Source organism: Giraffa tippelskirchi, chromosome 11 (genome assembly GCF_054371585.1).
Source record: "Giraffa tippelskirchi isolate mGirTip1 chromosome 11, T2T-mGirTip1v1.2.pri, whole genome shotgun sequence".
NCBI lineage: Eukaryota > Metazoa > Chordata > Mammalia > Artiodactyla > Giraffidae > Giraffa > Giraffa tippelskirchi.
The window spans coordinates 63,358,109-63,384,092 of NC_137285.1; the positions used below are offsets into that span (position 1 = coordinate 63,358,109).

Genomic DNA, 25,984 nt, shown 5'->3' on the forward strand with positions numbered 1-25,984 from the left:
TTAAAATTAGATTCACTTATTCACTTGTTTTTACTGCTCCTTGTGCTTTGGGATTCAGAATTGTATTAGTTATTGTGATTGGGGTTTGCGGAACAGATGGGGAAGACAGAGTGGAAGCTGTGATTCCTTACAGTACATCTTGCTGAGAACCATGAGATGAAGGGATGATCTGAGTGTCAGTTGAGGGACTGATTTGGGAACTCAGAAATTAAGGAAGAGAAGGATGAAGTTGTTCTCAGGAGGGAACTTGAGGACTCATGTTGGTTATAGTGAAGTTTAAGATGTGAAGTGTTAGACTCACTGGATGTAGAATTTTGCTATACTGAATAGATTCAATTTCATGTTAATAGAGTTTCAAGGTAGAAGTAAAAGAGTGTTTCAGGATTAAAAACTCTGCTTGTTTTAGCATCCTGCAACATCAGTTTTATGAAGAACTTTTTTGAGTTGCAAAAAAAGTTATGTGAGTGAAATGACCGTGGTACTAGAGCATCTGGGGTGAGTTGGTGGGGCTCTCCTGGTGTGTCCCCCTCAGTCGTCTGGTTTCCTTCTTTCCATTTCCTTCTGATCGTCAAAAGGCCAGAGCTGCAGTGAAGGATAATGAATTTTAAATTTAGAAGTACATTGTGGCACTTTTTAAGGCGAGTGTATAAAAGGAAGATGTGATAAAAGTGCAAAGGGAACTTGCTGATTTTACAAGATTCTAGGTGTCTGCTTTTTTGTTTTTGAATTTTTATATTTTTACTCTGAAGTAAAGAATGAGATTTTATAATAAAACCTCATCAGTTTCAATTTCCAAGAGATTATTTTACTTCTGTCAAAAGTATGGTTAAGAGAACTCTTAATGCAGGACCTACTTATATATTATAAGATTGGTAGATATTGTAAGACAGATAGTAGTAAATGCAGTTAGACTGTGATAGCAATTCCAGGTCATGGGACACTGGCTGTCTTATAGTATATTTATTTACTCTGTCAATATAAAAATCCTGCTGTCAGTGCACATGAATGGTGTATGTATTATCTGCATATGTTGCTTAGCTCTGCACATGAGTTTCTGGTTCTGATAGCTGTAAGTCATGTTGAAAAGAAATGTTTAAAGTTTTTGACTTGAAAAGGTACTAAGTTTTAGACTTGAATCACCTTTGGATGATTCAGTTTTGTTTAAGTAGTCATTTACAGTTCTAAAAATACAATCTTATCTCTTGTGAGTTGAGTCTTATGTCAAACCTGGAAGGATAGTGGAGATAGGTGTTATCTGAAAGAGAGAGAATTATTTCCAAATACCTCTATATTTGAGCATGTACTAGACATGCTCTTATATTTGTGCTGAGAAATAATCCATTTTTTCCCAAGGTTATTGGTTATTTCACTAGAAGTGGCAGTAAATCTTGATTTCTAAGCCAGTATGCGCTATGCTGTTTTTCTCATAACTGAGATCTAGGATATGGTTATGGGAACATTATTTTTTGCCAAAGTTTAAAACAATCATTCACTGCTAACAAAATACAGCCCAAATCAGAGCATTTAAAAAATTAGTCAGGTTTTATCTTACTTCTAACAAAGGGCCCAATTTATAGGCGTTAGACACACTTAACCAGCATGTTCTCTTCATGTCTTCTCTGCCCTAGGTCAGGTTTTGCTATTGTTTATTTTGACATTGACCTTGAGCAAACCTCATCCCTTCTCACAGCTCTGGTTTCTCTCTAGGATGCAGGATCAGGATCATGTTATTCTGTTACCCTCTGCCTTCTTTGTAGGGTTTATTTTAAGGGTTAATATTCTTCTGTTCCTGAGATCAAAAGTGCTAATCATTCATAAATTTTAATCATTCTTTTGTAGTATTAAATTAATAGAGGATCTTCCAGTTGTCACTCCTGAAGGAAACTCTTATCCTCATAACACGTTTAAAAATAGAGTTTAAAAAAAAATAGGATAAAAATAGCACAGTGGTAGCTAGGTTTTGGCCAGCATTTTCTGTTAGGCCTGGTGAGGTTTCTGGGGGACATGGCTCCTGGGCTCTGCAACATGGCAGTTTCGTGTTGCTCTGGGAGACGTTTGTATCTTTTGAAACTAAAAATCTTGTATTGCAGCAATGTGAATGAGATAAGTATTAGTAACTTTGCTGATTGATTCATATTATTCACTGAAAAACCTAAAATCATGGAAGTTTTTATTTAATTTAATTGAAGAAAAAGGCAGATATGAACCCAGTACTCCTGAGCTAGGGCTTTCTGAGGTGACCTGCTGTATATGATAGTATAGAAAATTTTTAATTGTATTATTTAAGAACACTCTAAAGAAATCAAAGTTTTAATCACACTGATATGTATTTTATTTGTTACTGGTTGTTAAGGACTTTAAAAATACATATTGGACATATTAAGCCTTCAGTTAAGACTTGTGATGAAAAAGTAGGAGGAAAAGTTGAAAGAAAAACTTCAAGGAATTGATGGCAGATACAGTATTTTGGAAACCCCATTGTTATAAGAGAAAGAGTATGCATTTAATTTTTCCTCAAGCACACATTTTTAATGTCAGAGAAATTGGAACAAAACCAGAGAAACACAAATATAATGTAGATGATTTTTTGCTGAATTTAGAAATATAGTTTTATTTCTGGGCCGTACTAATGAGAACTATTTGGGTCTCTGCCACTGAGGGTGTTAAAACTGGAGAGATGACTTCAGGGAAGTTTTTAGTGGCTGGCTGTTTATCACAGCGCTTAACTAGAGTGAATTTGGTATTGGGTGGTAGGGATCAGAGTAAATGATTGCAGGAAATGTTGCAGGTAGCTCCAGGTCAGTGGGCCAGAAGCCGGTCCCTTCCTCTTGCAGTTCTTAGTGAGAGCCTGCCTTGTAGACAGGGAGCCTTGCTGAAAGGATTCGGCATCAGGGTCTTCTGATTAGGGTATTTGCTGAAGAACAGAAACTCTTACTGTGAGGGTCATGGAAAGTTTTGAAAGTATATATAAAACTTTTGTGTGCATATTTTGGATGGAGGAGCCAAAGCTTTCATTAGAGTTTTCTGAAAGACTCATGATTTAAATGGATAAGAGCCAAAGCTAGAAAGTGCTGCAGAGTTTTCATTTTTCTCAGAAGAATGGTGTTTAACGATTAAGTTTCCTTTTATAAGACTTAATAAAGTCTCTTTGCTAGTTAAAATCCATTCCCCCCAAAAGTCTCTTTAAATTTATTACTCAGTAAATGAACCCTAAGAAGATTGGATTTTTCTATGAGTACAGTTTCTTTTCTAAATATATTTTCATTCAAATTAGAGACCCATGTCAGACAGGTACCTAGTTCCCTCTAGGTGTTTTTTGCAAGCATTTAACAGCCTGTGTGTGCTAAGTCACTTCAGTCGTGTCTGACTCTTTGCGACTCTGGACTGTGGCCCGCCAGGCTTCTCTCTCTGTGGGATTTTCCAAGCAAGAACACTGGAGTGGGTTGCTGTGCCCTCCTCTAGGGGAACTTCCTGACCCAGGGATCGAACCCCAGTCTCTTATGTCTCCAGCCTTGGAAAGCAGGTTTTTTTTTTACCACTAGTGCCACCTGGGAAGCCTGTTTAATGGCCTAGAAGGGTTGAATTCTTCTTATACAAAAATCAGTGGGGTGCTGCTGTGGGTTGGCATACATGTCTTTCAAAAGAAAGAATTAAAAAAGTTTTTTGGACTCTGTGGATAGAATTAGCATTAGGATTATTCTGTTAGTGATAGGATTGTTTTTAACTTTGTAATGAAGATCAACAGCTTTCTGTGTTTGGAGTGTGTATATGTATGTATATATGTATGTATATGTATTGATGGGTGGATGAATGGATAGATATTTTGTTTATAACCATACAATCCCTCACATTTTCTTCTCTTTTCCCTCCTAGGTTCCTGGGACAGCCTGCAGCAAAGATTCTGTATGCTTATAACCCAAGCAGGGAGAGTGAGGTTGTAGTGAATTCCGTGTTTACAGCCGCAAGACATTTCCATGTGCCTCCTGTTCACTGCAGGGTGAGTGTGGACCAGCTCTTGGAAGCTATGCTGTGGCGGGCTGCCAGCTTTTCGTGCTTTCTTTGGCCTGCAGTTTTTTTTTACTTTCTGCTGCCTGTCTCTCCATTTTCTGCTACCCAAACTCTTTCCTTCTGTGTGTTTGCTTTAGCATTTATTTTTTCAGTTGTTCAGATTCATAATTTTGTGGCTGTTGATACTCACGTGGAAAGAAAAGTTTAAAGAGTTGAAACTAGGTAGTAATGTGTGTATATTCAATATGACTTTTTCATAGTTAAAGAAACTTAATATTGTTTGTCTCATGATGACTGCAAATGCTGAAGCATGTAGTAACTGCTACTGCTGCTGCTAAGTCGCTTCAGTCGTGTCCGACTCTGTGCGACCCCATAGACGGCAGCCCACCAGGCTCCGCCATCGCTGGGATTCTCCAGGCAAGAATACCAGAGTGGGTTGCCATTTCCTTCTCCAGTGCATGAAAGGGAAAAGTGAAAGTGAAGTCGCTCAGTCGTGTCCGACTCTCAGCGACCCCATGGACTGTAGCCTACCAGGCTCCTCCATCCATGGGATTTTCCAGGCAAGAGTACTGGAGTGGGGTGCCATTGCCTTCTCCCATGTAGTAACTAGTCAGGTTTATAGTGGTGATCCTTTTTACCTGACCAGCCTACTAGACTGTTTTCTTAGTATAAGACTGAGAGAGGGCTGAATCTACACAGAGCTCCAAACCCTAGTCTTCTAATAGTTTTAATTTTAGTAATTCAATGTATCTTTAACTTTTAATGAAAATCCAGGTTACTAGTAGAGTTTATTTATTTTCCTTACTATGTCTATGTGATACCCACTTCTTAAAAAAAATACTGGGACTCAGGAAGTGGTGTAAGGGGGAGCCTGGTATTTTGTTCATTGCAATCTGTCCAGATAAATGTTGTCCCTGGCTTTTATTAAGCAGCAACATGTTTGTACACTGGTGCTTCTGTTTACTTAAGTAGAGGTAGAACCATGTAGATACTGGCCCTTGAACACGAGGATGAGGAAGAGGAGGGAAAAGGAAAAATGTGAGGCATGTGACTCCAGGAGGGCTGAGAGCTGTCTTGCCCTAAGTCCATGGTGTTTTTGATATTTTCTTTTAGAGTTTTGGGTGTTGATCTGTTTGGACATTCTCAGGGATCCATGATATGTATAAATCAAGGGTGCAAGAATATGCCAGTATCTGGAATTGTAAAAAAAAAAAAAATCTGTGAAAGATAATTTGTCAGAGAAGGGCCATTCCAAGTGGCTAATGAAGTGCGTTTCTTTCAGGTAATTCCAGCAATGGGGAAAACTTCCTTCAGAATTATTTTCTTACCCACTGAAGAAGGAAGCATTGAAAGTTCTTTATTTATTAATACCTCCTCACACGGAGTCCTCTCTTATCATGTAAGTAGCTTTTTCTTATGGTCATATAATTTGGCGGCTGATTTAATGAAGGTGTTTGGATATTAAAGGAAAAAAAGCCTTTTGGAAATGTTGCCACCTGGTTTGTGTCATTCAAACATAAGGCTGCTTAGTTGGTGTTCAGCTCACTAGCCTGCCTCCTTCCACTGCTCATGGGCCGCCGTCTTTCCTGCAGAGTGCAGGGCTGCACCGCACCTTGGATCTCGAAAGGGTATTGGAACAAAACAGAGAAATGTGCTGTACAGTTTTCTGGTGTAAAATGTAGTGGGGTTTCAAAGCTGATGACCTCCACCTCAAACAGTCCAGGGCTGGGGGCTGTGAGGGCCCCTGGGAATTTTGCCTCCTCCTCTCCTGGGCTCAGGATTATTTCTGGTTGTGGGGCAAGGGTTGTGGGCTTGGAGGCCAGTCCTCAGGAGCTCCCTGTTCTAGCAAAGCCCGGCGGTGGGAGGAGCGAGGGACAGGAGTCTTTCTGTTTTTGTTCACAAAAACAGTCAGAAATCTTTATCTTAAGTGGTATCGGTGACATCTTTCATTTAAGTGCCAAGATCTAGCATTTTTGTGGCTAAGTCTGCCTGAATTCCATTAAACTTTTGTCCCATATCAGAAAAGCTGTCTATTTCTGTAAAGATTTGCTACAGTGAGAAACACTCAGCTTAAATACAGTGAGTTTTGTTGCAATGTTTTAAGTGGATAAAGATAAGTATAATAATTGGATAAATAATCTTGAAGGCCAAGTTGATGAACACAAATTTCCTTTGGAAAAGTATTTCAGTGTTGCGTCAAATGTGTTTCAAAACTCCGTTGTTTGTTTTCTTTTTCTGCAGGTGTCTGGGTTTGGTGCGCGCAGAATCTCTGCGAGAGGGTCCACAGAGCAGCTTCCGAATGCTCACTTTCTGCTCCCACAGGTCCAGAGTGTTCAGCTTTCGCACACACAGGTGACTTTAGTAGTACGTTTATTTTGAATGCTGGTAAACACCCAAAATTTGTAGCCTTTACATTTTGGTGTCTCATGAAGAGGAAAAACAGCCCTTTTTACATAGTCAGAATTGGGATTTTTAACATGTTCCGCTTTTGGGAAAAATCCTGGTACATACGGAAATAACATACATGTGTAGTGTCAGAGGAGTCCGTATACTTCTTTGTAATGGCTGTGTAGTATCATGGTGTTGCCATTTCATAGTTGGCTTAGTCCTGTTGGTCATCTGCGGTGTGTCCAGTTTTTCATTATTATCATTAGATGGTGTACATATTTTACAGCTTTCTTTGTTTTCCTTTTGGACTACCTATTTCGTTGGGGTGTATTTTGTAAAAAGGATTCTGTAGTTAAAGACCGTGCACTGTCCTATATAGCTTGTTAATCTTGCCAGAGTGCTTTTCAGGAAGCCAGACCCTCCCTGATCACCACTAATGACATTCCTGCAAATATCTTCCCTCCCCACCTGCCTCCAGTCCTGCCTGGGTGTGGCTCACCAGAAGGAAAGATTTTCCATGTCTTAGTAGGTATCTGTAACGGTACCTTAAAATTCTTTCAATGTACATTTCATGAATAGCTTATGAAAGTGAAAAATGAAAGTGAAGTCGCTCAGTCGTGTCCGACTCTTTGCAACCCCATGGCCTGTAGCCCACCGGGTTCCTCCATCCATGAGATTTTCCAGGCAAGAATACTGGAGTGGGTTGCCATTCCTTTCTCCACGGGATCTTCCTGACCCAGGGATTGAACCTGGGTCTCACGCATTGTAGGCAGACACTTTACCGTCTGAGCCAGAGCTTATAGGGTTGTCCGTTTTTCCCTTTGATTATTTATATTTCCTTGTGTGGACAACTGTTGACATTCCAAAAGCTCTTGACTCAACATGTTATGAATATATGTTACTACTGATATACTACTTACTACTACTTTCTTACTGCTACTACTACTTACTACTACTACTCTTTCTTCTAGTGAGTAAATAAAGCCCACTGCTTGGACTTCTGTAGGTCGCGGTGTCCAGACTTTTCCTTCCCCATCTGCCTCACCGAGCCTCTGCTCTTGGCCAGGTATTGGTCTGGCACTTCTGTCTCAGTGGAGCTCTCATTCCAGTGGGGAGACAAGAGAAATTAATTTACCTGTACTGTAACGTCTAGGCACTTTGCTACCAAGTATGTTATTCTTAGGGATTAAAAATATTACTACTATTTTCATTTTTTATAAAATGAAATAGCCCTTCCTCAGCATTGTAAGGAAAATTTAATTCGCAAATTTGGATTTGCTTTCAGTCCTAAAACCAGTGGACTGTACTGAAAGGTTTTAGGCCAGAGACTGTGCTGATCTGCCCCGCACCGGTCTGCCCCACGCTGGTCTGCCCCGCGCCCTGTAAGGGCTTGGAAGGCCTAGAGAAGGTTCAGTTTGCATGTGCTGACAGCGAGGGCTCTTCCTGTGACACTTGCAGCCTCACCTTGGGGCTGTCCTTCGGTGGCGGGAGATGGGGGAGCTGAGCCGGCCGGGTTTCTCTGCTGACTGAGTGAGAGCTTTGAATGCCTGGTGCCGTGTTAGTGGTGATAAAAGCATTAAAAGCAAGGTGGGTGTTCAGATTTCCTCAGTTAATGGAGTTAATTTAAGGATACGTGGAATTAAGGGCCTCGGAGAGAGGCCTTGGCTTGATGGGAGCTTGCCTGTCATCCGCTCTGCCTGGCAGGTGCCATCCTTGCTTTGGTGCCCTCTGCCCTTCCCCGCCTCCGGGCCGTCCTCATCTGGACCTCACAGCAGCCCCTTCACTGGCCTCCAGCACCTGCTTCGGCCCTTCGCAGTCCTCCTCCCAAGCAGCAGGTTGGCCTGTGTCTGGGAGCCTGGCATGTCTGGGAGCCTGGCGTGTCTGGTGCCGTCCTCCCCGGCCCGCGTGGGCCTCCCCCGGCCTCTGCTCACACGGCCCCTTTCATCAGTGACATGATTTGTAAATATTTTCTCCCATTCTGTAGGTTGTCTTTTTAATTTTTATGAACTCAGTTTACTTATTTTTTATTTGGTCATTTATGCTTTTAGTGTCCTATCTAGCGAGGCCCGAGGTTTTGAAGATTTACTCCTATGTTTTCTTCTAAGAGTTTCAAGTTCATCTCGTCCAGTGAGATCTGTGGCCCATTTTGCCTTCATTTTAGTGTGGAACGTGAGCTTGGGTTCCAAGTTCACTCTTTTCACGTGCATTTCCGGTGGTCACAGCACGTCTGGTACAGACAGTTCTTCCCCCACTGGGTTGTCCTGCTCTCCCTTGAATCTGCCAGCTTCGACTCCATGCCCAGCAGTAGAGTCTCTCCTTCCGTTTCATCTGTACTGGGTTCTGTAAGCTTAGCCAGGTCCCTTTCTGCGGCTGCTACATCAGTCAGCCAGCGGACAGTTGTCAGATGTCATTCTCGAATGTTCCAGGAAGTGTTGAGCAGTGAGCGCAGCGCAGTGACCCTGCTCCGGTGATGTAACAGTGTAGAAGACATTTCAAGAGTTTGTAGAGAAAGCTCAGTGTTTTAGGCTGATCTTTTGTTAGAGCCCAGTATTCAGAGATCTAAATATAAAAAAATTTTTCTTAAAAATCAGTTACTAAATTTCTTTCATTTTTAGGGTGATTCAGAAAAAGAAACTTTAACGTCTTTTTTCAAGGCGTAACTACACCTGGAAACAAAAAAGCCTACAAAATTTAGACTTAACATAATTATGGCATTCCTCAGAAAAAATCCTGATTACAGTATTTTTGCATTTGAACCACATACATAAAATGTGTTTGTATTGTTTCGAATGGATGTAAGGTTTTCAGCTGTCCTTTCTCAGAAAGGAGTGTCTTTATTTTGATGTTCTTCCTGTCTCGTCTTCCTGTCTCCTTTCATCCCGTTGTCCAGAACCCATCATTTGGGCTGGGTGCCGAGTTGAGGAAGTCATTTCTCTCAAAGGAGTAGGATGTGTGGGAGGGATTGCTCACAACTGCATCTTCTTCAGCATGGAGTGAGAAAGCGTATCTGGTGGAAGGAAGCTCAAGAGCAAGGTTTAGGCAGAAATGAATATGTCCTGGATCTTTCAGATAGGGTCTTTGCTCACACTTAAAATTGCTTCCTAAGGTAGCAGCTAGAAGTTTTATGTCGTCAGAACACTTCGGCTCCCTTTTCCTTGTAGCTTAGCACACGCTACCTCACTCAGAGGGACTGACAGTACTTGGTCTTATCTTCCAAGCTTCTAAAAGACTTAGTCAGCTATTACAAAGTCAAGTTTAAATCATGCTATTTTAAAAATCATATGGATTTTTTTAATTTTTAAAAGTAACAGATTGGTGTCCGTCTGTGCTGGGTCTCTGTCTGGTTGCGGTGAGGGGTGCTCTCTGTTCCGGCACGCGGGCGTCTCGTTTTGTGGCCTCGCTCGTTGGGGAGCGTGGGTGCTAGGAGCGTGGGCTTCGGGAGTCTCAGCACCAGTTGTGGTGAGCAGGCTGAGTTGCCCCAAGGCGTGTGGAATCGTCCCAGATCAGGGATCAAACTTTGAAAATACTCTGTTGCTCCAGGCCTAGTTCTGTGACCTCTTGAGCTGCATACAGATTTCTCAGGAGGCAGGTAAGGTGGTCTTATCCCATCACTTCATGTCAAATAGATGGGGAGACAGTGGAAACAGTGATAGACTTTATTTTCTTGGACTCCAGAATCACCGCAGATGGTGACTGCAGCCATGAAATTAAAAGACACTTGCTCCTTGAAAGAAAAGCTAGACCAACCTAGACAGCATATTAAAAAGCAGAGACGTTACTTTGCCGACAAACGTCCGTCTAGTCAAAGCTATAGTTTTTCCAATAGTCGTGTATGGATGTGAGAGTTGGACCATAAAGGAAGCTGAGCGACAAAGAATTGACGCTTTTGAACTGTGGTGTTGGGGAAGACTCTCAAGAGTCCGTTGGACTGCAAGGAGATCCAACCAGTCCATCCTAGAGGAAATCAGTCCTGAATATTCATTGAAAGGACTGATGCTGAAGCTGAAACTCCAACACTTTGGCCACTTTGGTGGGAAGAACTGACTCACTGGAAAAGACCCTGATGCTGGGAATGATTGAAGGCAGGAGGAGAAGGGGACTACAGAGGTTGAGATGTTTGGATGGCATCACCGACTCGAGGGACATGAGTTTGATCAAGCTCCAGGAGCTGGTGATGGACGGGGAAGCCTGGCGTGCTGCAGTCCATGGGGTCGCAAACAGTCAGACACAACTGAACGCCTGAACTGATGATCTTATTTCTACGAATGGGGGGAAAACAGTTTGAATATTTATAATGTCATATAGATTATAATTGGTTCTGCCGTCTTACTATGAATCCTGAGTTTAAGATCTCAGTTTGTTTTCTGGAGTAACAAAAAAAATATGTTCATCCTGTGGAATAAACTAGGGTGCCCATGAAAAATCGTTAGGCTATCTAATTTTTTTTTGTAGTATTGCGCTCATTCTGGCCCTTTTTGTGTGTGTCCATTCATATCTGACTTTTGCATTTTTCCTGCTCAGGCAAATTGGATTAAATGGCTTACTCTGTAATGCTGAAGCCAAGAGTGTTTGTGTGGTCGGTCTTCTGTCTAAATCGGTGCTGGCCGGGAGCTCTCTAGCAGTGGCTGAGTTCAGGGGATGGGAGGGTGTCCGTTGCAGCTGCCCGGCTGCACATGTGCGTCTGCTCTGGGGGAAGAGAGTCGGCTGACACAGGGAGTTAAGTCGCCGTTCCCTTTGGTCCTTCTCTTTTATTTGTTTTGACCTTTATCGAGCGGGCATTCCTAGTGGACAAGCTGTCACTATGACAGTGGGTCTAAGTGAGATCTCCAGGTCCCTCCGCTTCTGTTGCCGTCTTGTCCGCGTTTGGCACCAGGATCATCCCCCGGTCAGGCTCTCCTGCCTCCAGTGCGCCTGCCACATGGGCTGGTGACATCTCCTTAAACAGAGCTGTTCTCCCTGGTTACGGCATTGCTGGGTCCCCGCTGTTGGCAGGACCCAGCGCAAGCATCCTGGCGTGGCACCCAGGGCCCTTCATCCACCAGGCCCAGCATCTACTCCATCCTCAGGGATACCACCCCGCTCCTCTCAGCTTTGGCCTCACAAACCTCTCGTGCCTGCAGCCTTTGTCGCCCCTTTCTCCAGGCAGTCTCCCCACTCACAAGCTTTTTTCCCGTTCTCACTCCAGTTCTCCTTCTATTTCCATCCTTTGAGACCCAGTTCAGCTTTCCCTTCCTTGTCAGATCCCCAGGCTAATGTCCACTCTGGTCCCACGGCACGTGGTCCAGCCTACTTTAACGTGGAGTGTCCTGGGCTGCCTCCTTCCCACTCTGCCACGAGGCTCTCTGGGCCCAGGCCTGTTTCTCCTTCCTTTCCATAATCTCAGCATCAGCTCAGTGCTTAGTACATTGAAGGCAGCCCCCAGAGTTTTTAGTAGGTAGATGAGTCAGTGGACATCCGAGTTAAGAGCCCCAGAAGCATATCACCTCGACATAATATCTAAGATTTGTGTAAGTTCACCTTTTCACCACATCAACCAGATGACCTTCTACAGATTTACTACCAGGGCAGGTGGTATTAAAATTCTTATTTTAGAAATTGTAGAATGATCTTAGCGTTGAGGTTACTTGGTGGAGGTTGAGGACACAGCTAGGATAGGCAGTCCCGGCTCAGTTTGCTTTAGATTTTTCCCCAGTTAATGATTTTCATATTGTTGACTTCATATTTCATGTTCCAGGAAAGATAAGTGCAGATGAAAAATTTTTTGCAGCATTTGTATAATGGCAAAAACAGTAGAAACAGCTTAAAAGCTCAACAGTGGGAAAAGGGTTTGATAAATTTAAGTGTATATCAGCATAGTACAATATTAAGTCATTGTTCCAAATTACAGTTATAATGCTATGTAGAAGTGTCTGCAAGCAAATGGTAGAATATAAGCTAGACTGCATTCTGTGATTATAACTATAAAGTATATAGTGGGGTGTAATATGTTAATAGAGTTGTGTTAGGCTCACGGAAAAGCAAGAAGTTCTATTTTTATTCGGTTGTTTTTTGGCTGTGTCATGCGGCATGGGGGATCTTGGTTCCTGGATCAAGGATTACACTTGTGCCCCCTGCAGTAGAGATTTGAGAGTTGAGAAATATTTTAGTGATTTATTTGGGCAAACAAGAATTTAAAATTAGCATTCTCTTAGAATCTGGCATATAAGGTCACTATAACAATGACCTTGTCTCAAAGAGTTAAATTATTATTGTTGGAATCGCTGTAAAATAATATTTATCATTAAAGATGGAATTATAAGGCAATATGGGAAACAGAGAGGCTTTCAAGTCAGAGGAAAACTGATGACGTGCAGTTCCCACCAAGTAAAAGTGGTTTTTTATATGTGTGTCCTCAGATGGTATAGCATTGAATTCTCCCAAAGGGAGGTTGTGATGATAAGAAATGACAATGTAATTTTAAGAAAGCACAGGAAACCAGAGAAGTGAAGAATTAGAAATAAGCCCCGGGACTACAGTGTACCTCAGCACAGGGGACAGGCGTGTTTTGTCACCTCCTTTCTGAACGTTTCTGTGTGTGTGTGACGGGAGCCGTGCTCCCCCGTCACAGGGTCCTGTTACTGGATTGTGTCAAGGGGAGAGTATTTCTGGATGTTGCGGGTGGTGTCTGATGTACCTCAGCCCTGGAGTTCCTGCCCGGTTCAGCCTGGCGCAGGCTGGCTTGGGCCCCGGGCGGGACAGGTGTTGCTGAACCCCAGACCGGCTCTGGGGCGGGGTGCCCAAGCACAGTCCTTGCCGCTGAGGTGCTGATCCCTGTCAAGTGAGTGAGGCCGTCCGGAAGGCAAGCTGTAAACTCTGCTGGGAGGAGATGAGGAACCTCTCCAGCCACAGTTTGACCAAGAAGTGGAAAGGGGCGGTTTCTCACTCACCAGTTGCAAAGGTCTGAACAAGGATCTGGAGCTGGAAAATAAAAACAAGGAAAGGTTAAAGGCCTCAGTAGCTGCCGTGTTTTCCTGAGATCTTACATAATTAGTTAAAGGAAATACACAGCTTTTCTGGGTGTGAATTCCTAACAGTCTGGGTAGAGTCATAATGTTTTTAATGACACTAATTTGCCTGATAAAGGTATCTTTTTTTTTTTTTTTACATAAGAACATTAGGCTTTCCAACTCTGGAGAGTTATTACTGTATGTCAGGAACATGTATGTCATCACTACCTACCTCAGAATATAGCTTTTAAAGCAAAGAAATTGCTTTATTAGAAAAAATGTTTTTTTTCATTGGCGCCTCCAGTGAAAATGATTCAGTGCGCTGGGAATTTGGGAAGAGATAGAGGGTTGGCGAGCAGCAGCCAGGAGGGATCCTGGTGGAGCCTAGGAAGATACCCAGAGGTGTGGGTGCAGTGTAACCCTGACTCCCAGGCAGGGCAGTTCTCCCCCCAGCCCCACCCGTCAGCCCCATGCATCTCTGAAATCTGTTCTCTTGGCAGAGCACAGCAGTGTTCTAGAACACTTTCCTGGTCCCTCCGTTAACTCAGCATTTGCTTAGTCCCTTTTTTGCCTCCTGAGAGAACTGACTAGCTCCTTACTGAAAAACCTGAGAGGCCCCTATCATAGCAAGAACAATCCGCAGGAAGGTTTGTGTATGTGTGTGTTTTCTCTCGCTAAGATTATAAGCCCCTCAGGAGCAGCAGTCATGTTCTAATAGGTATTTTTTTCTTATCACCTGGCACAGAGCCTCATCACATAACTGGTAGTAAATAGATGCTTGAGGACTGAACTGCTGTTGTTCAGCCGTGACTGCAGTGTGCCAGGCCTCCCTAAGGACTGAAGAAATCACCTTAAAAAGCAGGAAAGGACGATTTCAGCTGTTGACACAGTTAGGAAAGGAGTCTGTTTTTCATTGGTTGGCTCATTTCCTTCTGGCCGAGCTGGGTCTTCGTCGCTGCGTGCAGGCGGCTCTTAGGTGCTGGCCTCTCCTGTTGCAGGGCGTGTGCTCCGGCCGCTGGCTCTGGCTCTGGCTCGGAAGTTGTGGTACACAGGCTTGGTTGCCCTGAGGCAGGTAGGATCTTCCTGGACCAGGGATTGAGCCTGTGTCCCTGCGTTGGCAGGCAGACTCTTTAGCGCTGAGTCACCAGGGAGGTTCATGAATCTTTTTTGTTGTCCTGCCAACATTAACTATGTTCGAATATTCTAAAAGCTTTTGTGAGAAGATTTGAACATGTCCAATAAATAGCACTTTTTCCCTTGAGTTTCTGACTGACGGATAAGAATCAGAAGCTGAAACACTAAAATGCCTTCTTTATATTACTCATAAGCCACATTCTCCTGTGTCAGCTGACATAAGAGTCAGAGTTGCTAACTCCCTGTCCCCAAAGGTAGACCTTGGTGTGGCCCATTGGAAAGGACGTTTTTAAAAGTTAAGGAAAGGTTGATGTGTAGTATTACATAAGTTACAAATGTACACTAAATATAGTGATTCACAGTTTTAAAGGTTATCTTTCATTTATAGTTATTATAAAATAGTGCCTATATTGGCTGTGTTGTAGAGTGTATCCTTGTAGTTTAGTTTATATGACAGAATGGTTTATATCTTTCAATCTCCTTCCTCTGTCCTAACCCACCCTCTTTCCCTCTCCCCACTGGTAACCACTAGTTTGTTCTGTATGTCTGTGAGTCTGCTTCTTTTTTGTCTGATTCACTACTTTGTTGTAGTTTTTAGATTCTACATATAAGTGATACCATACTGTATTTGTCCGACTTACTTCACTTAGCATAATCTCTAAAGTCCATCTATGTTGTTGCAAATGGCAAAATGTCATTCTTTTTCGTGGCTGAGTAGTATTCCATTGTATATGTATACTCCATCTTTATCCATTTATCTGTTGTTGCTTCCATATCTTGACAGTTGTAAATAATGCTGCTAGGGACATTGGGATGCATGTATCTTTTTAAATTAGTGTTTTTGTATTTTTTAGATATATACCCAGGTGTGGAATTGCTGGATCATATGGTAATTTTATTTTTAGTTCTTTGAGAAACCTCCAGACTGTTTTCCATGTTGTGTGTGATAGTCACTCAGTTGTGTCCGACTCTTTGCAACCCCATGGACTGTAGCCTACAAGGCTTTTTTGTCCATGGAGATTCTCCAGGCTAGAATACTGGAGTGGTTTGCCATGCCCTCCTTCAGGGGATCTCCCCAACACAGGGATCGAACCCAGGTCTCCCACATTGCAGGTGGATCTTTTTACCATCTGAGCCACAAGAGAATCCCTGGTTTTCCAGAGTGGCTGCACCAATTTACACTCCTACCTAGAGTGTTCAAGGATTCCCTCTTCTCTGCATCCTCACCGACACTTGTTTGTGGTCTTTTTGAGGGTAGCCGTTCTGACGGGTGTGAGAGGATACCGTCTGTGGTGTTGATTTGCGTTCCCCTGATGATCAGCACTGATCAGTTCATGTGCCTGTTGACCATCTGCGTTTCCTCTTGTGGAAGGGATGTTTGAATCCAGGACAAGCACCCTTCCCCAGGGTGTAGAGAGGAGGAGGAAAGAAGCCAGCTCCTCTGATAGTCCCCACCCTGCCTGCAGTACAGGCTCATTGTCTGGCCCACTCATAGGTGACTGCCCTGCCTTGACGGGCAGGCAGGCTCGGGGCAGAGGGGCAGGAGTATTCCCTGTTTGATTTCCTTATTCCATTGGCTCCTCGGTTTTGTACCTTTGAGATGTTGGACATTCGTGTTGTTAAGCCTCCCCTCTACCCCCCACCCCCGACATGGAGATGAGCTGACTGCTTGTGGCCAAACGCCTTCCTTTCTGAGCCTCTTCCTTCTCCCATCGATTTACCAGCCCTTGTTTTTGTTCCTTGTGGACTACTGGGGTGCACAGTTGAGCTGCCCCAGGAAGCTCCCAGATGCATCATAATAATTCGTCAGCAATCTGCTCCAAAGCCACTCTGTGCCCGGAGCCTAAAGTTCATGTCCTCATCTGTTTCCCATCCCAGATTCTTTTTGAGTATCCAGTATAGCTCACCAGAGCTTTGAAAGAGGATCAGATAACAGAATTAAGATATTCCAACTAAAAAAACAACTCCAGCCTTGTACAGATGCCCTATCCTAGAGCTGTATAGTGTAGTAAATAAAGTGAATTCTAAAACCCACTTGGATTAAAGTCTTTGTTCTGAGTAATCTTGGCCAGATTACCTACCCTTTTTATGTCTCAGTTTATAATACAGATAATAGTGCTACCTCTTAAGAGTGCTGTAGCTGTTGAATAAATTAAAACATGTAAAAAGCTTAGAACCTAGTTTCTGGCACATCGCTAAAATGCATTTATCACTTTAAAAAGTTTTTGTGTGTGAACTCTCTCCTACTGTGAAAACTCTCAGGGAGAAATTTAAAATTCAGAGATTCAGCCCCTGGCGCATCGTGAAAGGTGGAGGCTCTAGTCCTGTATCAGATTCTTTGGGCTGCGAGTTAACGTGCAGAGAATTTGGAGTCCTCCCTGACTCCTTAGTTTGTCTTTTGTCTTAGAGAGTGCTCCGTGCCTATGTGCAGCCGGGGAATCCCAGCAGCCCCAGCCTGGCCCCCCCTCCCCGCTAGGACGTCCGTGCTCCCCGGGGCTTTAGGAGTCGGAGTGGTTCAACACCAGTTCTCTCTTGATCTAGAATCCTGACATGTAGGAATATTACATTATCAACCTTACAGCCACCAAATTTGGAAAACATGCCCGCCAGCCCCTCAGGGCACGAATTCTGAGCAGGATTGTTCCCAGTATTTCGTCACTTGCCAGAGAGCGGGGTGGAGGGCCGAGAGAGCATCCTCTGGTGTCAGCATCAGTTTGTGCCCGTTGTTCTGAGCCTAAGACCTGTGCCCTTTGTTTTTTATTTTTTTTAAGTCTTTATTGAATATGTTGCAGTATTGCTTCTGTCTTTTTTATGTTTTGGTTTTTTGGCCATGAGGCAAAAAACTCTGACCAGGGATTGAACCCACACCCCCTGTGTTAAGAGGTCAAGTCCTCACCACTGGACCACCAGGAGCATCCCAAGACGTGTGCCCTGAAGCTCCACTGGCAGAGGTTGCCTGTCCAGAGGTTTACCGGAGGAGGAGCCACCTGCGCTTGCCACCTCCTCTCTTGGGAAGTGACTCCAACAGGCCTGGGTCTGCGCTCAGCGTTAGAGCCTTGCAGTGGCCGTGTCTGTCCTCCCCGTTCTGCAGGGAGCCCGTGTGGCAGGCATTCCCTTGCAGAGTGGTGTCCCTGCTCTGTTTCGGGATGGAGTGTGGGGTGGGGCTACTTTGAGACGTGTGCATGATGTGGGATGTGGTTTCCCCTGCCTCTCACAGAGATTCCTGGAATCTGCTCTTTGGGAAGGTGTTTCCTTGTCATCCTGCTAGTTTCAGGTGGAGCTTGTCTGCAGCAGACTCCTGACGGGGAACTGTGGTTGACATCCTGGGGGCTGGGGGCCCAGTGAGGGTTGGCACCTGGGCCCCAGTCCTGTGCCCCCTCCTCCGGCTGTGCGCCTGGCGTTCTTTGCCTCCAGCCTGCGCTGGTTCATTCCTGTCCCCTCCTCTGTCAAGGAGGCTCGGATGAGTTTCTGTTTAACCAGCTGCTTTTGCTGATGCCATTTTCCCTAACACTGTACACCTCTGCTGTATGCTGTAATTGGTGCAACCCCACGGCCGCTTTTTAACCTTTTCTTTCTTTTTTGGTCTAGAAGTATTTTTTCCTCGAGATGTTCCTCTAGATATTTTCTTGTGAGTTCTCCCAAAGCAAGAGAGATACAGTTGCTGGGTTCTGAGTCTGCTGAGTTTTCTTCTCTTCCCCACACTGGGTGCTCTTATGTTGCCTTTTGAAGGAGCAATTCCAGTCCTCTGAGATCTTGCTTGTCTTCCTTTAGTAGGAGGGTTTTGGTGTTTTTTTTAAGCTCAAGCAAGCACGAAGATACAGCTCCTTCACTTGAGTCTGACTCCAGGCTGTCTCTGGCTCTGTCCGTTGAACCAGGCAGCATGATCTTTTCTGTTGTAACTTTGTCTAGTTATTCCCGAAGGTGTCAGCCTTTCTCCAAAGGGCAGCCCTCTCTTCCTCCTGCTTCATCAGTCTGCGTTCCTTTTTTTGTTGTTTTGTTTTAGTTCCTCTTGTCCTGATAGGAAAATGAGAATGTTTCTCTAACCTCTCTGATTTCTGGAGTGAGCCTCATTGTTCCAAGGACAGCCCTTAGTGGTTGCCTTCTTCGCGCATGCAATACTTCTGTTAATTGCGTCTCTGACTCAACCCAAGATGACAGCATCTCTCTTTAATAAGAATACCCTTACTGCTTCTTTATGTATAAGAGCTGCTACCCCTGGACGTATCTACCTCTTTGGATCTTGAAAATCTGAAGTGGCAGTTAGCATTTAGATGGTTATTAGCTGTGGGGCCAGTGAGTTAGAGAGGAATTCTTGAGTCTGTGGACGAACCACATGAAGGTAAACAAACCTTTTCACAGTTCTGACTCCTGGCTGTGAAGATAATGCATAAAAAGGAACAGAATTTGGAGCAGCCTGTCCATACCGCCTGCCTGGAGTTGGACTCAGCGCAGTTCCCTTCCAATATGCCTTGGAAGCAGATTGTATTCTGGAAGCTCTGTCTATCTTGAAGAGAGCCCTGAGTCTGGGATACCTTTTTGTTTTGTTTTTCTTTTCTCCCCCCTCTCTTTTCCTATGGTAAACTATGTGTAACCCCCAATTTGTTTGCCATGTTAACCGTTTTTAAGCGTACAGTTCAGTGGCATGAATTACACTCACATTGCTGTGTGGCCATCACCGCCACCCACCCCCAGAACTTTTTTGTCTGCCCAGACTGAAACCCTGCCCCCCATTAAGCAGCGATTCCTCCTTGGTCCCTTGTAAACATTATTCTCCTTTCTGTCCCACATTTGACTGTCCCGCGTCCCCGCATCCGCGGAATCACACAGTATTTGCCCTTTTGTGGATTTCCCTGGAGGTCAGCAGTTGCGCTCTGCACTTCCATTGCGCGGGGGTGCTGGTTTGATCCCTGGTCAGGCAGCTGTGATCCTTAATGCCGTGTGGTGCAGCCAAAAAGAAAGGATTTTAAATTGTAATAAAGTATACATAAAAACTGTTTTATGAGTTTGTCCTTTTGTGATTGGCTTGTTTCATTTAGCACAGGTGTCTTCAAGGTTTAGCCGTGTGGTAGCAGGTGTCAGAATTTCCTCTCCTGTTGACTGAATAATGCTCCATTATGTGTACATCCCGTGTTGTGTTTATTCATTCAGCTGCCTGTGGATTTTGGGTTGTTTCCATCTGGCTACTGTGGATAATGCTGCTGTGAATCTAGGTGTAGAAGTACCTGTTGGAGCCCCTCCTGTTACTTCCAGGCGTGAACCCAGGAGCGGATCCGCGGGACCATCCCGCATTCTGCGTTTAACTTGCTGAGGAACCAGCATACTGTTTCCCGCGGAGACACCCTTTCCTTCACAGCCTCCGCTGTGCCGTGCCTCCTTCGCTCAGAGCCCTGTTGTGTTGCTCCTGAACCCGTGCAGGCCTCAGCCCGGCTCAAGGACGGGCCAGGCCTTCAGGGCTCACTTGCATTTGCTTAAGGCCCCGCATCAGCCAATTGTATAAAAATAGCTGCTTGCCGTTGGGTTGAGCCACCATGACCTGCTGAGGTGGAAAGCCCGCATGCAGCCCTGAAGCTGCCAGCCCAGGCTGTGGTAGCTTGAGCCAGCTGCCAGCTGTAAAAGCCAGGAGTGTTGCACAGGGCAGGCCGCTGCCACTTGTTCCGACTGGACGTCTGCATAGTCACTGATAACTTGTTCTCCATGTTGCTTTTTGTCTTTCACGATTCCTGGCACATTTCAGGAGTGGGGGGAAGGGGAGGTGGTGTGCACTAAATGACTTCTCTCTCTTTTCTTGAGTTCTGAACCAATTATGAGGTAAGACAAGAAGAATTTGACGCATTTAAGGAAAAAAAAGTCCCTTCTCTTGGAAACCAAAGGTTTGGGGGAGAGGAGTTTCCTTTCTAACAACTTAAAAAGAAATTTATTTATTTGTCTTCACTGGGTCATGGTTGCAGCTTATGGGCTTAGATGCCCTGAGGCTCGTGGGCTCGAACATGCGTCCCTTGCATTGCAAGGCGGATTCTTAACCACTGGACCACCAGGGAAGTTCCGCCTTCTGACAGCTTGGAACATGCGTCCCTTGCATTGCAAGGCGGATTCTTAACCACTGGACCACCAGGGAAGTTCCGCCTTCTGACAGCTTGGACACGGAGAAAATGCTTTCGAGAAGCATTTAAGTTAGTTGTTGTGGAATTTCATTAATTGAGTGCGCTAATTGTGAATAAACAAGCAAATGCTCCCTTTTGAGGGTCTGTTTGGTGTGCTATGATTGGCATATGTGTCTCATTTAACGCTGCTGACATGGCCATGAGCCCATTACCTCTGCTTTATGCAAGAGAAAGCTGAGTCTTGGAAAAGGTAGAGAATATCCCCCAGGTTTCATGTCTGGGGTTTCATCTTGAATCTGTGTTGACTGCAGAGTCACTTGGCCGCACTGCCTTTTCTAAAACGATGTGGGTAAGGAAAAATACGATATGTGTGCTGAACCCTTTTCCCTTAAAATAAATAAAACCTCATTTCAGCCAGCTCTAAGGATTTTAGAGATATGTTAGTGAGTGGGCCTGGCAATATAAGTAAATTTTGTTTCAATGGTTACATATTTGAAAACCAGGTTATTGGTAGTGTTGAGGGCTGGTTAGTACCATGCAGCACCTATTGAGTCAGCTGAGCCTGTCTGCTACAGAGGAGACACTAATTTAGGAGTTTGGTTAAAGAGTATGAGTGCTGTGTAGAAGGGACCGGGAAAGTACTCATTTTATACAAAATCATTTCCTGTATAGAATGTGTTTTATGTAGCACCGTGTGAGTGGGCCACTGGCTGGGACAGTCACATGACTTATGTTGGCTCTGTGTTCCAAAGACACACGTGGGCAGAAGAGATTTACCTGTATAAGGCCTCTGCAGTTTAGCATTCAGAATTGTGAAAGGGGGACTTCCCTGGTGGTCCAGTGGCTAAGACTCTGGGCCCCCAATGCAGGGGACCCAGGTTTGATCCCTGATCAGGGAGCTAGATCCCACATGCTGCAACCAAGCGTGTATGCGCGGCAGATAAAGATCTTGCATCGTGCAGCTGAGATGCGGTACAACCACATAAATAAATATTGCTAAAAAAGAGTTAATAACGTGTGAAAAAAAAAACCGTGAAAGGGAATTTATCTAAGTAATTAGGGTTTATCCAAGTAATTATTTTATATTTCGTACATTATATTCTTTAAATGAGAAGTTTTCATGTGTGATCATTACTGGGAACATCATAATTTCAGGTCTCTTATTCATTCTGTCTGAGTTGATGCATTATAGACTCTCCTATACTTTTGTCAGGGTATGGTTTATTCTTGTTAATGAAAATCATCTCAAATGACTTAGAACTTTCAGCCCATCATTTTCTCTCCTGTTTGATTGCACACAGCCCCCCAGAATCACCCTCTGCCCCTGGCCTGGTACACAAAGACCAGTTTTTTAAGCAAGTAGAGGGAGGTAATTTTTTTCTCTTTCATCTCATTCCCTAAGTTTAGACCGCTTCTCCACAAAACCTTGGAAATACATGCCATACAAAAGGCATCTTAACAGGGCTATTTTCTTGACAGTTGCATTCTCTCTTGGTATGGTTTTGTAAGACATGTTTTCATGTTGAAGAATTTTTAGGCTTGCAAGTACCCGAGAAATAAACATGACCTATTCAGACTTACATGGAAAAAATACTGATGACTTAATAGAAGAACTGCTTTTATTTTTGCCCCTGTTTTTCCACTAGCTAATCTTTGGATCTTTGATAAGTCATTTGAGTCCTTCAGACCGCATTTTTTCCCACCTTCTAAAAGGGAATAATACCATACACTTATGTGAGAACTGCTGAGGAGTTATTGTTTCTTTTCACTGTCAGATTTATGAACTAATTTGTTAAAATGATGTGGGAAGTTTCAAAAGAAAAGTAGACTTTTGTTTTTCTTTTATAACCTGCCCAGGCACACTTCTGCATAAGCAGTCAAAACACATGTGCCCCGCTGGGGTCTCTCAGAGCGAGTTTATCATCCCAGTGTGCCAGTGGTGGCCCCAGCTGGTTCGTGTTTTGGTTATAGTTTCCCTTTTTAAGTCCAGAGTGCAATACTTTTGTTCTTTTGGGAAAGAGACACGAACATTGAGATTTCTCTTTGAGAAAAGTCTGCGTCTTCAAGGGCAGTTTGGAGGTGCTGGCACTCCCCCTTGTGGAGTTCTGAAACAGGTTGTGCAGCAAATAAAACGACATAGTTTATTTTTGTTGTGTTTCCAACTGATAGAAGAATCTTACTTAACATGGTAAATTATAAATTCATTCATCCAGAAATTTACCAAGAATGACAAAATAGCGGGCTCTAAAATCACATCAGATCACTGTGCAGGTAGGATTTTTAATCATGTTCAAAGTCATAATTTTGGACTTTTAACTTTATTTCAACATGTGAAGAAATATTTTAGGCAAGAAAATTGCCTTGTCAGATTAAGACCTATAGTTAAAATGTTGTAGGTTAATTAAACAAAACCCAGCCTGGTCGTAACTGTGTTGATATGGGTTTTTCTCTAAACTTGTTTGGGGGAAAGTTTCAGATCAGAAGCACGTGCCAAGTATCAGGTTTCAACGCGCACTTTTATTTTAGGGCCATTGTTTATTTTTAGTTTCTTGCCCCTAGCAGGCTGGCACCTTTCAAGCGAGCATTTGCGACTGTGCACCCACTTCCCTTCCAACATCAGCCGTCTGCTCAGTGCTCATTAAGTGGTAGACGTAGTGGTGAAAGCATCAGACAGGGTGCTACGGTCTGCTGGGGAAGGTGGGCCTTGGACAGGTTGCTGTAGGGTCATGACCTATGGCCTGAGTGTGAGTGCTGATGTTGACCCCCGGGGTGGTGTCCAGGACCACCTCCCTAAGACTAGTGTTTTTGCTGGGACATGAAGGGTGAATCAGATTTAGTTAGGTGGAGCGGACGGTGGGTTGGGAGTGAGAGTTCAAGGCAAAGGAACAGCACGTTCAGAGGCTGATGGCAAAATGGAGCAGAAAGTAGATGAAGCTGAAGCATAAACACGGAGGTAGAGAAGAGGCAGGTGCCCGGTCCTACAGGTGCAGTAAAGGACTTGGGGCTTCGGCTGAGCAGGAAGTCTTTGATGGGTTCTGAGCAATTGCGATGTGACCTGGTTTGTGTATTAGTAAACTCATTCCTGATGCATTGTGGACAGTGCAGAGGAGAGGACAGAGGTAGACACGCGGAGCCTGGGAGGGAGTTACTGTGCCAGCCTGCCTACCTCCTTCCTCCCACCAGGGCAGAGGTCCATCAGCTTTTCCTGTAAAGGCCCAGAGAGGCATTCGTTTTGGTTTTGTAGGCTATAGACTCGACTATGCCATCTTAGCCTGAAGGCAGCCATAGGCAGTTTGCAAAAGAGAGAGCGTGGCCATGTTCCATCAAGACTTTATCTGCACACACAGGCTAGGTTTGGCCCCTGGGCATAGTGCGCTGAGCCTTAGGGTGTTCGTTAGGAATGAAGGGAAGGGAACACGTCCAGGGGCTGCAGAAGACATCCACTCAGTACACCTGGGTTCAGGGTTGTTGGGGCAGGTTGGTTTCCAGGTTTCTGGCTTAAACAGTGGTCTGAGGAGTGGTGTGCAGACACGGCCCACAGCAGGGGCACCCCGTCATTGGCTGCACGTGAGGGTGCACAGAGCAGCCTGCACCAATGAGAGAAGCATGGGTGGCTTCGGCGTGCTGGGCGAGGGGGCAGGGTCACCCCTCATGTCGGGTGAGAGAGCAGGGGACAGAGACCGAACCTGGAGTGACTGTAATGTCTGTGCCGGAGGCAGGAGAGCCAGCAGACGCGCCAAAGAGGATGAGAGACAGCAGGAGACGGCCAAGTAGGGAGCAAGGTCAGGCAGAAGAGGGTCCCTACTGGATTGGGATACAAGGGGTCACTTACAGCTTGATTAACAGTTTCAAGGAGTAGGTGGGCTTTCTTTGTTTATGTGTTTGATGTGGGACTTGGCTCACAGAAAGACAAATTAAAAAATCTAGCTCTTGCTTGAGATTTGAGGTTCAGTTTACAGATGATATTACTGTTCAAATCTGATACAAGCAGTTACTTTTTTAAAAATTAATTTATTGTAATCGGAGGCTAATTGCTTTACAGTATTGTGGATTTTGCCGTACACTGACATGAATCACTCACAGGTGCCCATGTGTCCCCCCATCCTGAACCCCCTCTCCCCTCCCTCCGCACCCCATTCCTCTGGGTTGTCTCAGAGCACCGGCTTTGAGTGCCCTGCTTCATACATCGAACTGGCACTGGTCATCTGTTTTACATATGGTAATATACATGTTTCAGTGCTATTCTTTCATATCGTTCCACCTTCGCCTTCTCCCACAGAGTCCAAAAGTCTGTTCTTTACATCTGTGTCTCTTTTGCTGTCTTGCATATAGGGTCGTCGTTAACCATCTTTCTAAATTCCATATATATGAGTTAATATACTGTATTGGTGTTTCTCTTAAGCAATTACTTTTTAAAAAGAGCCTCGGCTAGATGTTTGATCCTATTTACAAGCTTGGCTAAGTGAAAGTGAAAGCCTCTCAGTCGTGTCCAACTCTTTGTGACCCCATGGACTATACAGTCCGTGGAATTCTCCGGGCCAGAATACTAGAGTGGGTAGCCTTTCCCTTCTCCAGGGGATCTTTGCAAACCAGGGATTGAACCCAGGTTTCCTGCATTGCAGGTGGATTCTTCACCAGCTGAGCCACAAGGGAATCCCAGCTTGGTTAAACCCCTTAACTGTTTTACCACACTTTAAAGTGTAATATGCTGTGGTCCCTCAGCAGCTGCAGGGGATGGGATCTAGGAGCCCCACAGGGACCACACTCCCAAGAATGCTCAAGTTCCTTCCAGTCTGCTTCCACGGAACTGAGGATCAACTGTATTTTATTCTTGTTTTGTCCATTAATTGCTGAATGACAGTTGAGGAAGTTAAAGATATATTTTTATATAATATACTTAGATAGTTCTTATAAATCTAACAAATTAAACATAATTGTGGTGATTCTACTTAAAACGAAATCCTCCTGGAGTGAATTGACATGTACCCACAGGTGAGTCAGCCAAGGATGTGGGGAATGCCTTCATGCCTTGCTGAGATTTTCTAGTGTTCTGACCGAGACTGCCAAGCCACGTGCCTTCTTTATAATTACTATGCCAGACATGGCAGACTCAACAAAGAGAATCCTTTAGATGCACGTGCTGCACCGCCTGATGTTGCTGTGTATTCACTGTTGCTGCCCCCACCCTCCCACCCAGATGGCCATGTGCCTAGATTGACTTTGCATTTCCTCGATATCATCCCAGGTGTTAAGATCTTTGAACTTTATGAAATTCTGCAATCTTTTCATATACTTTTGTTTCTTCCATCCACCTCTCTTCCACCTATTAAAAATGATTGCCAGTTGAATGGTGGACCTTCTCCTATG

At 44.3% G+C, this 25,984-nt stretch overlaps 1 protein-coding gene across 13 annotated transcripts in view; it reads left to right on the plus strand.

The window, feature by feature from the left end:
• TMEM131L (transmembrane 131 like) overlaps positions 1-25,984 on the plus strand; it is a 170,658-nt gene that overhangs the window by 89,903 nt on the left and 54,771 nt on the right. For all 13 annotated transcript variants that reach the window (XR_014069599.1, XR_014069600.1, XM_081544943.1 and 10 more), the window contains exons 5-7: positions 3,874-3,997; positions 5,291-5,407; positions 6,250-6,360. Coding sequence is in view for 11 of the 13 variants with exons in the window: in XM_081544943.1 (XP_081401069.1) it covers positions 3,874-3,997; positions 5,291-5,407; positions 6,250-6,360 (352 nt within the window). In the remaining 2 variants the exon portion in view is untranslated. The remainder of the gene's footprint in view (positions 1-3,873; positions 3,998-5,290; positions 5,408-6,249; positions 6,361-25,984) is intronic.